Here is a 17,255-nt window from a genome sequence, read left to right as displayed (position 1 = left end):
CCCCCTCCGCGCCGCGGAGCGCTCGGAGCGGCGCTGCCTGCAGACGGGCTCCCTGCGGCGCTCCGGGGCGGCCCCCAGCTCGGCCCCCCGCTCCTCCGCCATGGACGGGGCGGCTCGCCGGGGGGTGCTGGCCGCGCTGCTGGCCTGCGGGCTGCTCCTGCTGGGCGCCGCGGCCACCCCGACCCCGCCGGCCCCCGCCGGCGGCTCCCCGCAGGACACATGCACCTCCTGCGGCTTCCGGCGGCCCGAGGAGCCGGGCAAGGTGGACGGGGATTTCCTGGAGGCGGTGAAGAGGCACATCCTGAGCCGGCTGCAGATGCGGGACCGGCCCAACATCACGCACGCCGTGCCCAAGGCGGCCATGGTCACGGCGCTGCGCAAGCTGCACGCCGGCAAGGTGCGGGAGGACGGCCGCGTGGAGATCCCCAGCCTGGACGGGCAGGCGAGCGCCGGGCCCCCGGCCCACGACCCGGTCTCCGAGATCATCAGCTTCGCCGAGACAGGTGGGCGCCGCCCGGCCGCGCGCCCCCGCCGCCCGCGCCCCCTGCCCGACCCGCCGCGGCCCCTGCCCTGCCGCGCTCCCCGCTGCCCTGCCTCGCCCCGTCTGTCATTCCCCCCGCTCGACCCCTGTCAGTCCCCCTGCTCGACCTCTGTCACTCTTCCCTCTCGCCCTGCCTGTCCTCCTGCACACCTTCTCTTTCCGCCTGCCTGACCCGTAGCAGTTCCCCGGCTGCCCTCGCCTGGCCCCCCTGCGCACCCTGCCTGTCCTCCCGCCTGTCCTTGTGCCTGGTACGGGCACCTGGCCGCCCAGCTCACCCGCTTGTCCTCCGCCTCGTTCGCTCTCCCCTCTGCCCCGCACCGTCTCGCTCCGGCCCTGCCCGCGCTTTCCCGTCCTCCCTGCTTGTGCCCCTGTGCCCGGGATTCTCCCCGGGCTGTGCCTTGCAACTCCCCTCTCTTGTCCCTCCATCCCTCCGCGGCCTCTGTGCCCCCGGCTCCCCTCCGGCTGTCCTTCCAGCTGCACCGGGGCTTGTCTCTGTCCCTGCGTGTCCCGCTGTCCCTCCTCTGCCTGTCCCGCTCCATCTCTTGTATCCCTTGCCTTGTCTGTCTGCCCTGCACATTCATCTGGTTCACTGCCTGCATCTGTCTGTTGAGGCTTGCATTTGCCCATCCTCTCTTTCCATTTGTTTGCCATTTATTTAGCTTTTATTTGCAGTATTGGCCTTGTCTGTTTGTCCATTGCATGCAGTGTCCTACCAAGTGTGTCTGTCTCCTGTCTGTCTGTCAGTCCGTTTACTAGCTGCCCTCCATCCCCACGGTACCAGCCATTTCAGTCCTGTCCAGCCATTGCAGTTACGTGTCACCGAATCCCTTCAGCACAGCTTTCCAGTAGTTTAACCACTGTCCCCGTGAACTTTGCACATCTGGCTGGAACACCATCACTCTGTGAATTACCTCTCTCCTGTCTATCTGCCCATCTCTCCTTTCCTTCATCACTCTATTGCTCGTTTCATTTTCCTCTCTCTATCTTCTTGTGGCATCTATATATCATTTGTCCACAAAATAAATCTCTTTCTATCCTGTATGCTGCCCACTCATCTTCTTTATCTACCCTCCCACTTACCAAAGGCATATACATTTACAGTATCTATGGGATCTGTTGCATTATACATATGCTTGTTATATTCACATATAAAATTTATGAGCGCACACAATCTCACACAACACAAGTGATGTGGATCGGTGCAGCAGCACCGTACTGTTCTTTTTCTGTCACTGTCACCACAGTTTACGAAAAAGTTGTGTACTTACTAACACGAGAAAGGCTTTCTTACTGTACATTTTGGGGGTTATTATTTTTTAATAGGATGTCGTTGGGAGATCGGGGGTGGGCTTGTACTTCCATTTGGTATTCAGTCAATCGCTGTCTTTTGTAACACTTCCAAAATTGACTTTATGTAAAACGTAGACAAACACAGTGAAAATTTTTGTCACTGAACTATTACAAGGTACTGAATGGGCTCTGGAGGCACATTTGAAAGGCATCTAGGGTAACAAATGAAGACACCGACTACGCAAAAAATCCCATTCAGAGATTGACAAAAATGCTAAAGATTCTTAGGGAAGGAAAAGGCAGAAAAAAAATCTACATTTAGCTCTGTACAGACAGAAGCAAAACCGATAAGGGCAGATGAGAAAATACCTTTCCAGCAATAATTTTAAATAGCAATTGGGATGCTTTGATTCAGGGACCAGAATTACGGTCTCCGCCATAAAGGCCGTCACATTTATCACCTACGCCAAATTTAGTTAGGACTTTCATTACAAAATTGCAGGAAGGCCGCTGGTATTTCTGAAATGTTTCATGCAGCAGGCTCTTCTGTTTACAAATAAGGGGTTATGTCAGACATTTGGTGACATTTGGTTTTCTGTGACAATTTCTCTCCTTTAATTCTGGTGTTGCTGAAAAGCGTATTGAGAACAGCCAATAACGGCACTACAGCGGGAACAACCGCTCCATTGCCTTGCCTCGTATGGGAGCTCATCGTTCTGGGGAGAAAAGGCAGAGATTGAAATGATTAATAATAGCTGATATTCTACCAGACTAAGTGGGGGCTAGCTTGATCTGTTGGACAAGCAGGCACATTACTGAAATATTTTCCGTTCTGTCTCGTGAATCCTCTCCTTTAAACCGCAACGAGAATATGTGCAAATCGAAACAAAATCCCTGGTTTGGCATTGGCGTTTTAGTGGTTATTGAAAGAGCTCTCCCCATGAGAATTGGCAGGTAGCTGAAAGTTAAAACTATTCTTAAACTGATGAGATAGCAGAGTTCTAGTCCTAGTGCCGGTCTTTTTCAAAGTGCCGCTGCAGCATCTTTAATTCTTCTTTCTGGAAAAAACATATATTCTGTAAAACCCTTACTGATGTCTGTGGATCCGACACATCCGACTACAGCCCGATGTTGAGGGCTACTGTGGGAAGTCCCCTTTTCAATTAATTCTAATTGCAAATTGGGGATATCTGATGCAGTGCATGCCTTCTGACTGGCACAGCCCCTGTCACTGTTCGCTCGATCTGCTGTGCTCTAGTGTTGTCCCTGAATCCAGAATGGCACACAAGCTAACATTTCCTTTTTGACTTAATCTTGCTGATCTCTCCTTATCTTGCAGACGATCTGGCCTCATCTAGAGTCCGCCTCTATTTCTTCATCTCAAATGAAGGGAACCAGAACTTGTTTGTCGTTCAAGCCAGCCTGTGGCTTTACTTGAAGCTGCTTCCATATGTCTTAGAGAAAGGCAGCAGGCGAAAAGTAAGAGTCAAAGTCTATTTCCAAGACCCGGACACTAGCAACAAGTGGAATGTGGTTGAAAAGAAAGTTGATCTCAAAAGAAGTGGTTGGCACACTTTTCCCATGACAGAGGCGATCCAGGCTCTGTTTGAGAGAGGAGAAAGGAGACTGAACTTGGATGTTCAATGTGAGGGCTGTGAAGAGTATTCAGTGCTGCCAATTTATGTGGACCCCGGGGAGGAATCCCACCGGCCTTTTTTAGTGGTGCAAGCCCGCCTCGCTGATAACAAACACAGGATCCGGAAAAGAGGCCTGGAGTGCGACGGCAGGACCAATCTATGTTGCAGGCAACAGTTTTACATTGACTTTAGACTCATTGGGTGGAATGACTGGATCATAGCTCCATCAGGTTACTATGGGAATTACTGTGAAGGGAGCTGCCCGGCCTACTTGGCCGGTGTCCCGGGGTCGGCTTCCTCCTTTCACACCGCTGTCGTGAATCAGTACCGAATGCGGGGGCTGAACCCGGGCACCGTGAACTCCTGTTGCATTCCAACCAAACTTAGCACAATGTCAATGCTGTACTTTGATGATGAATACAACATTGTGAAAAGGGACGTTCCCAATATGATTGTGGAAGAATGTGGTTGTGCTTGATTTAAGGTGTGTTTTGGGGGGGGAGAGAGAGAGAGGGAGAGAGAGAGAAACATTCCCGTACAAGATGGTGTTGGAGGAAGTTTCACTGTGTATCCAGGCATCAGTGTTGGAAAGTCACTGTGGAAAAGTTTGACAAAAAAAAAAAAGAAAAAAATAATCATTTCACTTTGGTGTCAGGACAGTGGCAGTTTGTGGATCATGGACACTTATATATTCTATCACTTATAAGTTAATGCTATGAAATATCTTAAAGACACACACACTCACAAAATGTGGGCACGCACACAAACACGCGCTCAGACACACAGACACACAGACACACACAGACACACACACACACGAGGCAGCTCAGAAAAGGGACATGAGCACAGAAAGTCAGTGACCAGTGACGATGGACCTAAATGCCTGCCAGTACGAGTGAACGGCTGAGCAGCTGTTTCCCCGCCTGCCGGCAAAGCCAGACCGAAATGAGCTCCCTTTGCTCAGGCAAAAGCACAGACTGTGAGAACACAACGTATTCTTGCACGCAGGTGTCAAAAATGACCAAACTTAGAAAATTAAAAAAAAACAAAAAAGGAAAAAAAAAAGTCGACTGTCACCTCTTAGGTCTAACAGGAAGCTGCAGGACACCTGCCTTGGGAGGCGATCACTTCCTCTTAATTTAAATTTATCTAAACATAAACATCACAGATACCCACTTCTTGCTACAGCACTTCCAGCAAGGAATCCTGTGGTTCCATCGGGGGGAGAGAGAGAGAGAGAGAGAGAGAGAAAAGGGGACAGACATGTAAGAAACTGCTGTATTTCTAACACCTGGCCGTTGCAGAGTCACAAGCCGGGCTGGCGTGATCCGATGCTTTTACTGCCCACTAGCAACCCATGGTTGGCTACACCCGCCGTGTCTTGGAAAAGGGAATCGATACCATATCTGGACTGTGTTGACTGTTGGCATCTCTCACTGTGCAAAGAACAAAAAGTCAAAAGTTGCAATCTGTGTTCTTCAGTGGGGGACTCGGCAAGGCTACGTCACGTGGGGGACGAGCAAACAAGCAATGGCCACCGCGGCTAAACCAATGAACCCTAAAGAGGAGTGACAGCGACAGAGTGGAGACGTTCTGGGAAATGCAGTGCATTTAATAACAGGCGAGGAACATTTTTACAAGTCTTGGAAAGGAGGAGAGAGGAGAGTGCTTTCAATTTCCTTACCAGGAGGTGTCAAGGATGGCCATAAAGATCAGAAAATAATGATACAGCATAGCACTTGCAAACTGCTTGAATGCACGTATAATAGCACTTGCAAATTTCAATGCCTTGAAAAGTGGTACTTGATAGTGCACTTATCTTTGCTCACTATCTAGGTAAACAGGTGCCGCATGAGCTATGCAATTTAAAGTGTTGACCCATACTAGACAAAACTGGACTTATGATATGACTTTTTTATATTTTTTTATACTTGAAATTAAATCTTTTGCTTCTTTTTTAAAGCGAATGATTGCTTTTAATGTTTGCACTGATTTAGTTGCATGATTAGTCAAAAACTGCCATTTGAAAAAAAATGTTATTTTTATAGCAGCAAAAAATGAATACAGTTAAATGTATTATACAGAAATTTTGGAACCAAAGAGGCCAACATATTAGTTATAATTTTTATGAGATGGCAAAGCCATCATATATCATGTAGTCATACTGAGCAATCCCTCACGAGGCCTACCAATTGTTTCAGGGTACAAAATGGATTCTGTTTGTTCTATTCAGTGTCTTTTCTATACCATACGCACATGGAATGTAGAGTGAAAAAAAAGTGACTATTGTAGAATACATTACAATATGTGCATCCTTTAAATCGAATTTTTATGTTTATTTAATAAAGTTCCTTTTAGGTTCTGTTCCATAATAATTTAAACCAAACAATTTTCACTTAGATTTGCTGTTGAAGTATTTTACATTTGTGTACAGTTTAAATAAATAAAAAAGATTGAAAACTGGATGTGCCTTTTTTATTTTTTTTTTCAGTGTGTAACATCTGGAGGAACTTGCTTACTTTCGGGACTGAATAGGCTGCAGACGGTGAACTGTCGCATTAGACCGTAGTCATATTAGTCATTGCAGAAAGCCTTGTCTGAGAGCTCAGCTGCAATCCTAAAAATGTTACACTCCAGTTTTATTGCTGTCTATACATGTAAGCATCTGCTTCTTTCTCTCTGCAGCAGTGCAGGGGCTCTGGGCATAGGAACGGCGCTGTTCCGCATACCTGCAGGTCATTTACAGCGAGTTCCTGGTTCACCTGCTGTGTAAGAATGTAACTTCTTCTCTGGGTCACTCCCTGACTGCTTAGAAGAAGTAAAAAAAAGAAAAAAAAATGTGGAAAGCACTTCCAGGAATAAAGGACCAATAGTAAGTTTATTAATTTTTTTTTTCCAAAACTAGCTGACACTAAGAAAAGGGTGGTTTTTTTTTTTTTCTTTTTAGTAAAATATCTCCCTTTTACTAATAAGCCCTCAAAAATGGTGAGAAATACTCAAGTACTCAGCTGCACATATATCCAGATATTGATTTAACTGATTTTCACAGATAAATTCTTCCTCCTGGAGACCTGAGCAAATGCCAGCTGAAGCTGACAGAAGGACCTCTGTTGACTTAGCAAATGTTAGATCTGACCCTGAAACCTGAAAAGTGTTGAAGAAGCAGGATCATGCAACTAATGATGGGTTCTAGTTACAATTCACATTCAGGTGTAGCTCTGCCCAGCTCTCCTCACAGCCAGGCACTGGGGTTAAACAGGAGACCTGGCAGAGTAATTTGCTGTGACTGTGTCAACAATCTGCTGCTCAGAACTTTGTCCTCCAGATCAAATTTTTTTAATATCTCACAGCTTTCTTACCACCTCGAGCTGCACATTGATTGTCAAATCCACTAACCACTCACTGCTCCACCTCTCAGCAGCCTTTCCCCTGGTTTTCATTCTGTGGATCAACTGGGCTACTGATGAGTTCAATAAATTCCCCTTGAAATCAGTGGCCAATACCCTCCCCTTCACTCTGAAGGCATGTTTGCCCTAATATGACACCATCATTATAAATAAGACTGGGCAGCCCTTTAAAAATGGGATATATTAAGAAATTTTGCCCCTTGAAATGCAAGGCCCTGGAGGCTGGCTCCAGTTAGGTTTCATTCTTAATTGAAAGTGTTTGGTTCCTGGGGTCAAAGCCAAACCCTGCATGGGACACTGGGACTCCAGGGTGTCTCAGTGAGGGGTTTGGCCCTGCAGCCCTGGGGCACAGGGAGCTGCTGGCAGCCAGGATGCCTCGAGCCTGGGCTGGCCAGGAGCGAGGGGCAGGAACTGCGCTCTGCATCCTGCTGCAAACCCGCAAGTGAGCTCGGGATCCTGAACTCTTTCATTCAGGCCATCAAAAAGCACCCCTTTTCTTAAGGTATAAAAGTATTTCCCAGCTTTCTTCCCCTGTTCCTGCCTTCTCTGCTCCCTGATTTGTAGCTAGAGTCACAGTGTTTATGGGACAGAGCATGAATATTAGGATAGTGTGAGGGGCATCATCTGGGAGTGGGAAGAGCTGGATCATAGTCCAGGCTCCCAGGTCCTTTTATTTTGTGTGAAACTCTAGAAATCAATGTGAACTGAACATGCTTGGAGTTTTCTGCAGCATGGACTCGCTGCTCTGGGCATTCTACAGACACTGAGGTGTTCTTGTATCCTGGTGCTGACAGCAACCTGTCACACAGATTTCTGAGGCTAAAATGAAATTAAATCATCTTTAATTTTGTGGGACCAATCTGAGACAGTTTGACCTTGATTTTTCAGAGATGTGACAAAGCTACTGCTCTTGCCAGCTTTTTACAGGGGAGTGCAGGAATTCTGCTTTGTGCAGCTTTCACCTCCTGCATTTTTGAAATCAGGCAAAATGAAAAATGAGATGGCCAAGCCTGATGGCTGCTTTTCAAAAATTTTGGGGTGTTCCCATCTGTCATTTCCATCCTTATAAAACTGAGCATCCAGTTTCATTTGCTTTATGCCAGGTTAGGTACTCTACCTCAAAAAACAGCTGGGTCACATCCATACTCCCCCACCCAAAGGTGACCTGGTGACTCTCTCTCGTCTTTGATAGGCTTTGAACTCGATTCTGTAAATGCTAAATCAGTGTGACAGAATCAATCTCTGGAGCTGGACAATGTTCACCCTTTAAAACATTCTAACCCAGGCAAAACCCCATCCTGGACCTGCCACTGCTGTCAGTGAGGACGGTGTGAACAGGGTGACTGTCACAATGTGATGCAACAGAGCCCTTGTGGGATTAACTCTGCATACATCACGTATTTCCACACATAATAGACACCTGCTCCAAAACTGCCAGCTCTCACCTTCTTTGCTTTGTCACTTGTGAGAGATGAACTCAGCAGCTGAAAATTAATTGCTGCACTTGCCCTGCCACCAGAGAAGAGGGAAACCCCTCGCTGAATGCATCCTTCCTAAGGATAATTTTTGTATGGAGTGGCATCTACTGGGAAGGGTGGGGGAACATTTTGCAAAATGGATCAGAAATACAAATTTCTGTCGAAGAGGGGAGTCTGTTTCAGTTAATGCTGATGTCAATCCACAGTAACTCCCCTAAAGTCTGCAGATGAAATTCAGGCTGGCACCAATTTGAATGAAGACACACCTGAATCCAGTTTTCTGGAATTCCTGATTGGGCCCAGCTCATTCTCAGTTCTCAGTGTTTCCAAAAGAAGTAATTTTTCCTTTGGAATCAGCAGCTAAAAGTTTTAGCAGAACCCACACATACTGGGTGACAGATCAGAACAAGAGTAAAAGACATCTAACTTTGTCATGAATCTCCCTACATACACTGGAATTTGGCCAGGAGTTAGCAATCTGCCTCAGTAAAAAATGTCCCAGTAGCTTTCATTTGCTTGCCCAGTCAGTAACCTTGAACTAAAAGCTGGTTTTACATGCCTGCTTGTAACAGTAGGGGCCAATTTTTCTTTGGGTAACTTCATTGATTTCAAGGGAATTGTTTCTGATTTGTACTAGAATAAGTGGGAGCAGATTTAGGTTCTTTAATGTTCTTCCAGTTTAGCTCTTGGAATAACTTATATTTCATTATTATGTGTTTATGTAATTAGTGCAATTATATCAAATTATATAATTGGTACAATTACTTGGACTCATGTAACCACTGCATATAGCATTCCATGCTGTAAAATCTTTTACTCTGGGAAAAAAAAAAGAAAAAAAAAAGGAGTCAATATTACATGGGAATCTTAATTTGTTTTTAAATTCCAGTATCAAATTTAGGGCCTGACCACATGCAAGGAACTTCTGGTTCACATCAGTGGAATCTCTGAGCAGGCAGCTTGCAGCCTTCACCATAGATATTGCATTTTTAATCTGATTTGGCCAATTCTATTCAACAGAGGCCCTCCTGGAATGTGTGCAGCTCTAACCAGCCCTCCCTGTACAAAGCAGAGATGTCATGTCAAGCTTTTACACACACACACACCATATGACCTGGGAGATCCTGAAGCCATCAGAGCCCTGAGATATGTGTACAGCTTTTTTATACTTGATCAGATTTACTGTCTTTGTGAGCTGCTGTTGAGAATTTTAAACTAGTACTTTATTCAATTCATAGACTCCCACTTTTTGGTCATTGAAACTGTTTTGCTTCCCTCCCCTTCTATAATTTGCTTTCAGGCTACTTTGCTGTGAGGGCTTGGAAGTAGAGGGCTCTGCAGTATCTGTTGGGGGCAGAGGGAGGTTATTCTGCCCCTGTGCTCTGGTGAGACCCTTTCTGGAGTCTGCATCCAGCTCTGGGGCCCCCAGCATAAGAAAGGCATGGACTTGTTGGAGAGTCCTGAGGAGGATCACAAAAATGATCAGAGGGCTGGAGCACATCTCCTGTGAAGACAGACTGAGAGCACTGGGGCTGTTCAGGCTGCAGAAGAGAAGGTTTACAGTGCCTAAAAGGGCCTACAGGAGAGCTGGAGGGGAGCTTTTTACAAAGGCATGTAGTGATAGCCAAGGAGTGATGGCTGTAAACTGAATGAGGATAGGCTTAGCTTAGCTGTAAGGCACGAATTCTTTACTCTGAGGGTGGTGAGGCACTAGAACAGTGATGTTGTGGGTGCCTCATCCCTGGAAGTGTTCAAGGCCAGGTTGATGGGACTTTGAGCAACCTGGTCTAGGGAAGGATGTCCCTACCATATCAGGGGGATTGGAATTAAATGATCTTTAAGGGTCCCTTCCAAACCAAACCATTCTATGAGTTTATGAAAGTTGAAGTAAGCACATCTAGCAAAACAGGAAAAACAGGTAAGGAAACTGATTTGATTTCCGTAGGTCAGACCAAGGAAGACCCAGGGTGAGAGCTATGATTGATAACCACCTGATGGACCTCTCCTCAGAAAAGATCAGCCCTCCCAGGTGCTGTGCATTTCGAGTTCTGCCCTGGCCCAAAGGCAATCATTGAACCCAGCTGCCAGTGCACAGCCCCCAGGGGAGGCACTGCTCTACCTAAGGACATCTCCACAGAGTTTATTGCTCTTTCTTTCTCATTTTGGACCTGCTTTTGGAGAGGGTTTACCTCTCTGTGTGCTCTCCTGCAGTCTGGCCTTTGAAATCAGGCTACAGCCATTTTAGGGCTGCAGCTCATGCTGCCTCACTGCCTTCCTCCAGCTGGTAAGTGTGCTCAGTGCCTGTTATTTTTATCTTGAGCTTTTGCTTTGTTTTTGAGGATAATTACACATTATTGCTGCAATATGTTATAATAAGTGCTATGAAGATGACTATTGTATCCAAGGGGAAAGAAGATGTGGCTGGGGAGCAAACTTAAACCTATGTGTCAGCAAAACAAACACGCAGTGTTTGGGCTGTGTCAGTCAAGTGGTACCAAAGTGGCGTTTAGGTTGTGCCCGACTGGAGGCTGCTGGACTGATCTCGCCCCTCTTCACTTTGTTGGCTGGAGTGGCTCCTGCCCATTTCCACAGAGGAGTTTGTGAGGAGCTGGGGAAGAGCTGCAGCAGCCGTGCTGTCTGTCCTGCAGCCGCAGCCGTGCTGTCTGTCCTGCAGCCACAGCTGAGCTCCTCACTCACTGATGGGGGAGCCGGTCCTGGGCAGTACAGCAGGAGCCAGGTAGGAGAGTTGGATGCTGAAGGCAGTATCCCTTTGAGGACAAAGAGTTATAAATAATATTGCATCTGGCTCCTGTGAGCTGAAGCAGACTGGGCTCTTGGACTTTTGGACTTCCCCTGTGCCATACCTATTCCCTATATCCTCTGTAATCTCATTTGGTCTCGTATGGCCTGGTTTTGGGTCGGGTTTTGGAACTGATCCTCAGCTGTTGGGACTCCAAGGTTATCAAATATACTTCAGGACTTTATAAATTAAGGCTATGGGCTCTTGTGAAAGGAAACAATGTCATCTGTCTTAATGAGAGTTGTGTATGTGTATTTTGTATCCAATTGTATGCATTATCTTTAGCAGTGATACTTCATAAGACCATATAATTTATGAGGTGGTTATCAGTGACTCATAAGTATTTATTTATGTCTTATATGCATTGTGTATGTTTGGCTTGAGCAGGGTGGCATGTTTGCATGGGTGAGCACCATTTCACCTGTAAACACACAGATAAGAAACAAAAAGCTTTATCTAAGCAAATTGTCTTCTGCCATGCTAATGCCCCTGTAATAAAATTTATTTTGGGGGATCCTGATGAGAGATTGGAGTAAGGCAGTGTAGCTACTGACTATTTTGATTAGATTTCTTGTCTCTTGTGTGCCCCATCCTTGGTTTGTATTCAGTGTGTGGTGTGTAGGTGCCCTTGTGCTGGCTGGAGAGAGGCACTCTGTTCTCAGATGTGGCTCTGCTCCAGCCTGCTCCACATCCAAGAGAGTGCAGCAAACCACTTTTGCTCAACTCATGTTTTGAAATTGTTTAGAAACTGGTTTGGTCTTTAGCGCAGTTTGGAGCAACCTTGAGGCTGCCTTTAGGGCAGCTGGGGTCCCCAGAGTAAAAGCTGAGAAGGGGCTGGAATACCATAGGGCCCTGACCTTGTATTTGGCCATGCTTCCTATATTGGGAGCTTTTGGGTGGCACTTGGATGGAGTGGAACCCATCTAAGTCTCTATGCTGAGTGTTTCTTATTAAGTACATGATAGGCACAGAGATGCAGGATTTAAACCAGCTCTGTTCCTCTTAGCTGTGCACCACAGTGATTGAATCACTATGTTACCAGTGTGTGACAATGAATCAAGCCCTATATTTCATTTTATGGGTGGGTTCCACTTTGTTCTCATTTTCTTCTCCCCTCCTTTTGACAATTTAGACATGTGCATCTTGGAGAACATTGCTTCCAGACTGTATCCCCTTGAATGGGGTTACTGCATCAAGCAGGGAAAGTAATGCTGTGTTTAAGTTCTACCCTAAATGAAAGCTTTTTCTACTTTGCATGCCACAAATAGACTTTTAATTATGGGGAGCACATGCTGTAAGTGCACTCCAGGATTTGATTCCATCCTTTGTCTGTTAAGCTTGTGGATGTGCCAGCTCTTAGAGTAATCTTTTTCAGCATCACCAGTTGCAATCCATAGTTAGCAGATAAAACAACAAAAGGAATGGCAAATCAGTCATCGTGCTGATGGTCACCAGTTTGGTGCCTCTGGTAGATGTTCTCAAGGTGATATTGAATGTTAAAACAACATTTAGATGTGCTCTGTGATTTGCTGGGTTTAAAAATCTGTTGATGTTAATGTAGGGCTAGATTCAGTTATTCACACCTGTGGAAAGCAGGTTCAAAATCCTACCAAATTGGAATTCCCCAGTCAATTACAGTCAAAAGCAGACTGCAAGACTGTACAGAGCAAAGCCTGTAGTACTTTTGGTGCAATATCAGAGCCTCAGCTGAAGGTGCTATTACTCCATGAGTTCTGTTGAGTTGCACCCATTTGCACCAGGTGTGAGTTTATCCTGTTGGCTGGAGGACAAACCCCTTGCTTTAGATCAGTCAGCAGTCAGGCTCCTGGTGCTCTGTGCACTTCTGTAGCTGGTGATAGCTCTTGTTCTTTTCTGCAGTATGTTCACAGCATCAGGCATTATGAGTCATGTCATAACACCATTGTGAGCCATTTGTTTAATAATACAGCATCCGTATTGTGTCACTCCAGCAATGTTCTTAATTCTTTCTATTATTAACATCTGTTTTGAAGTGTTTATACTTGTAATTTAGCTTTTCAAATTCTCACTGGATATAAGCTGGTGCAAGAGGAAAGTTTTCATAAACACATCTAAAAGAATCTGACACTTCATTGGCCATACCTGATCAGAAAACCAAGAAGCGTATTTGTTTAGGCCTCTTTTTGGTTTGCAATAAATGGTAATGCAGGTCTCTTCAGCACCCAGAAAGGAAAATGTAGGTGCTACTTTTTTGTTGGTTTTGGTTTTTTTTTTTTTAGTCCTGTGGGACTAGTTGGATTTTAATTGTTAATGGTATCTTTTAATTTGACAAAGCAGATGCTGTAAAAAAGGTAGCTTGCCTTTTTCCAGTTGGGCAAGTTACTAATTTGTTAGGGTGGTGACTTTTTGAGACAGGGCTGTATCTACATCCTATCTATAGATCTTTGAAGCTGTTTGTGCATCCCTGGCACTGTGCAGAATGTGAAGAACCTCCTTGGGTCCTTCCTTTCTGTCTACTGGTAAAAGAGTGGAGTGAGATCCAGCAAATATTTGGGCAGCAGATCTTCTGTTGGAGCTGTTGGAGAAGAAATGCTTAGCCTATAAACAGTTTGGGGTCAGGGAACTTCTGAAAAGTTCTTTGTTGCTGTTGTTCTGTTGTTGTTTTGGTTGGTTTATTCTTCTGATTGGCTTGGCTTCTGGCGATGTTGTCATACAATGACAAGTCAGAGGTGTCTTTCTGGAACATAAATGTAGATCTATTCTGCTGGGATTTCTGCAGTGACCCTTTATTGGGGCTCTGAGTAAATCTTGCCATAATTGATAGAAACAGCTTTAAAAGAAAAGCAAAACAGATCATGAAGAAAAGAAAGAGCTGATAAAGCTTCTAGCATCAAGAGTGTGCATGTTGAAACACTCTCTAATTATATATTTATCCAATCCAGTTAATACTACAGAGCTTGCAAAAAAAGCCCCATAATTAGGGGTTATGAAAATGTCTACATAGCAATAATATGGCACCTAAATATAGCATCTTTCCTCCTGAAGCACTTTACATCATTTGAGAACCATGGACTCAATTCACAGCTGGCATTCACAGGTGCAACCTTATTGATTTCAATGGAATAGTGCCATTTTTACCAGGGATGAATTTTGTTATAAATGGGAGTTTTATCTTAGGGGCTTCTAGGGCTGCCCATCACAGTAGTATCTGCATATCTTTTACATCAAATTGGCTGGCAGTAGCAAAACCTTTAGCAGACTTCACAAAATCTCTGCCATATCTGCCTTCTTATCCTGCAGAAATCTTTTCTTGGGCTAAACTCTCATATTTTTTGTCTTTTGGAGACTGTGAGAGAAGAACAGCTGATAGTAGTGAAGACGTACAATGCTCTTTTGGTGGGTAACGTGACAGTGGGTTTCCTTCAATGTTTCTGCTGGAAGCTGAATTCACAGTTGTAGTTTATGGATTGAGAATATCAGGAGTTTGGGACTCATGTTGCTCAGAGCACCCCTAGAGCTCAAACACATGGTGACTGTAGCAGGACCTGGATTATGTATTAGTCATGGTACCCCTCACTGACAAAGTGACTGCTACATAAAATTTAAAAAAATCCTAAGTGAACTTTGTCCAATACCTGGTGAAGTCACTGGGAATAAGGCTCAATGCTTATGTAAGGCTCAATGCTCTGCATTCCCCAGTGTCAGAACAGGCCCTGGAGATTTTGGTCTACTTCTCTTCCACTTTGCAGATTACCTATAAAAGTAATGACAAACCTGCCACCTACTTCCTTCTAACATGGGAAAGACAGTTTTTCCTGAGTATGAAGTAAAAAGGGTGCATTGGGAGCTCAGAAGCACAGAAAAAATAGTTGGCTTGTACTTCAGTTGTATTTGCCACAACCTTCCACGTGAGGAAAATTTGATTAGGCTGAAACTCGTCAGCCTGAAGATGAGATGTTGGTGGGGTAGGAGTGATTCCTTCAAGTCAGAAGGTGGGCAGGGATTGTTTGTTCTGTGGCAGTGTATCAATTAAAGTCATTAAATGAAACTAGAATCAGGCAGGCTCAAAGCAAACAAAAAGAGATGTTCTCTATGCAACTGGTAGTGGACACAAGGAATTCACTGCCAAAGGTGGTTGTGGAGGCTAAAAGCTTATTAGAGTTCAAAGGATGACTGGACAAGTTTGTGTAAAGAAATGCACAGAGGATTACTAAGTAGCTAGAAACCACATCTGGCTTAGGAAATACCTTGATCTGAAAATAGCTGGAGGCTAGCAGAAATGTGAGGGAAATAGCATAAGTGGTTCCCTGGCTTCTGCTGCTTTCTGGCTTGCTCCAGGAGCCAGCAATAGGAGACTTGATGCTGGGCTAGATGGACTGGTATGGCCATTCTTCTGTTTGTACTTGATGTGACAGCTCTGCCCTGCAGGTTGTTGCAGCAGGCACATGTGGGTCAGTGCTCTTAGAGGTGTTGTGTGCTCCAGTTCTCCTCCATTTATCATTGGTAAACTTGGTCCCATGATGTCTGTGAAGGTCTGGGTTCAGAACCTCTGTGAAATGTACCTGGATGACGTTTTATATTGGAATACCTGCTTAGTGTGAATGGACTGGCAAGATTGTAGAGTACTGAAAATCAGTCCTTTTCCTGTAATAACTGATTTTCCTTTGAGGCTTCTTCTCCAAAACTTTACAAGACAGACCCTGTGTAGTTCTGAAAGGATCGAGGAGCTATATAGTTTTATTGTGAAAGAGAATAAATTATATTGAGCAACTCCTACACACACATACGGAAGAAAAAATTTCACCTCCTCCCATAATATCAGATTGTTGATATTCCCTGCATAGAACTGTGGGGAATAAACAAATGCATTCATTAACATTTACCCAGTAAGGTGAACTGAGGACAGAATATCAGTCCAGATATCCAGGCTTATCTCTGAATTTCCTGGATTTTATGGGTTTAAGTCTGACTCTGAACAGGTCTTAAGGGCATTTTCTTGGTGGATTAGAAGGATCTGTGTTTGGACGGTCCCATCTATAGTACCTATGGGATTGTACAAAGCCCTAGTTTTACTATTTGTATCTGTTTTAAAATCCTGCTATTCATTTGCCTAGTCAAACAGCTTTCCAACTAGAATTAGAGTTGGGTACATAGCACGAGGAGAGTACACATCTGGAAAGAGCTCGAAAGACTCAACCAATGTTTCACAGACAATGTTGGAAAACAAACAAAAACCTCTCTGAAAATGTGGTCTGCAGATGGGTCTTTATATTCTCTTCCCCATTATTTTAATGGGGAAAATTCATCTTTAACAGAAAGGCATTCAGCACAAAAACAGCAGGAAAAGGGCTCAATGGGAGTCATTTTCCAGGATATCTTTCTGTCTGGGTCAGAGAACAAATTCTTCTGTGCCAAAAGCCTCTACTCCTCATGGGGTAGCTGCAGTGTTGAAAATGTCATCATCAGTGTCTTCTGCTGGAGCAGTGCTGGGTGAAGCTGTAAATTTCCTTGGGATATTTCTCCAGTAGCTGGTATGGGGCTCTGCTGTGGGCTCGCCCAGTTTGCCACAGAAAGCGTCGCGTGGCTGGGGCGGCCAATCCCAGCTCCAAAGATGGTGTGCTTGTTGCGAGCTCGTGCCAAGCCATCTGTAAGATTTGTCAGATAAATGTGACTAGCGAAGTGGCACTCGTGAGCAGATGAAGGGAAATTCCCTAGGGGATTCTTTATTCGCTCATCATTAGCAGGAGAGGCACTGGGAAAATTCATTGTTTAGCTGTTCAAAACAGTGGTGAACATTTGATACTGAATAATCTTTAAATCTTTGTCAGGGGATGTCAAACGTGTCTTGAGCAGCCCAGACTGTGCTGGAGGCGGAGTATCATGTTCTGCATGTCGCGCTTACCTTCATGAAGAAGGATAAAGATATCCCAGTTCCTCAATTTTGTATTTCACCTCAAAACCACCTCCCCTCCCTGGGGTAGCTTTATTTAAAGTGAGCTGAGGCATGGAGCAGCCTGGAGGTGCATTACTGCTGTTTATCTGTGTGTGTCCCTGATCCTAACTAGAAAATAAAACGTGTCCCTGCTGGGAGAAGGTACTGCCCATTCACTGAATGAAACTGAC

At 45.0% G+C, this 17,255-nt stretch overlaps 1 protein-coding gene across 1 annotated transcript; it reads left to right on the top strand.

Annotated features, from left to right (window-relative positions):
- The first annotated feature begins 100 nt into the window (after positions 1 to 100).
- On the top strand, positions 101 to 5,933 carry INHBB (inhibin subunit beta B). The gene is made up of 2 exons (XM_063161795.1): positions 101 to 503; positions 3,171 to 5,933. Exons 1-2 carry the CDS (start codon positions 101 to 103, stop codon positions 3,944 to 3,946), a joined length of 1,179 nt encoding a protein of 392 aa, XP_063017865.1. The 3' UTR covers positions 3,947 to 5,933.
- The last annotated feature ends 11,322 nt before the right edge of the window (positions 5,934 to 17,255 follow it).

Source organism: Melospiza melodia, chromosome 8, assembly GCF_035770615.1.
Source record: "Melospiza melodia melodia isolate bMelMel2 chromosome 8, bMelMel2.pri, whole genome shotgun sequence".
NCBI lineage: Eukaryota > Metazoa > Chordata > Aves > Passeriformes > Passerellidae > Melospiza > Melospiza melodia.
This window is presented reverse-complemented; position numbering and strand designations above follow the sequence as displayed.

Bases quoted from the DNA above. Each gene is read 5' to 3' on its own strand.
- INHBB (XM_063161795.1), top strand. From the start codon at position 101: ATGGACGGGGCGGCTCGCCGGGGGGTGCTGGCCGCGCTGCTGGCCTGC. The intron at 504-3,170 runs GTGGGCGCCGCC...CTTATCTTGCAG, and splicing joins CATCAGCTTCGCCGAGACAG to ACGATCTGGCCTCATCTAGA.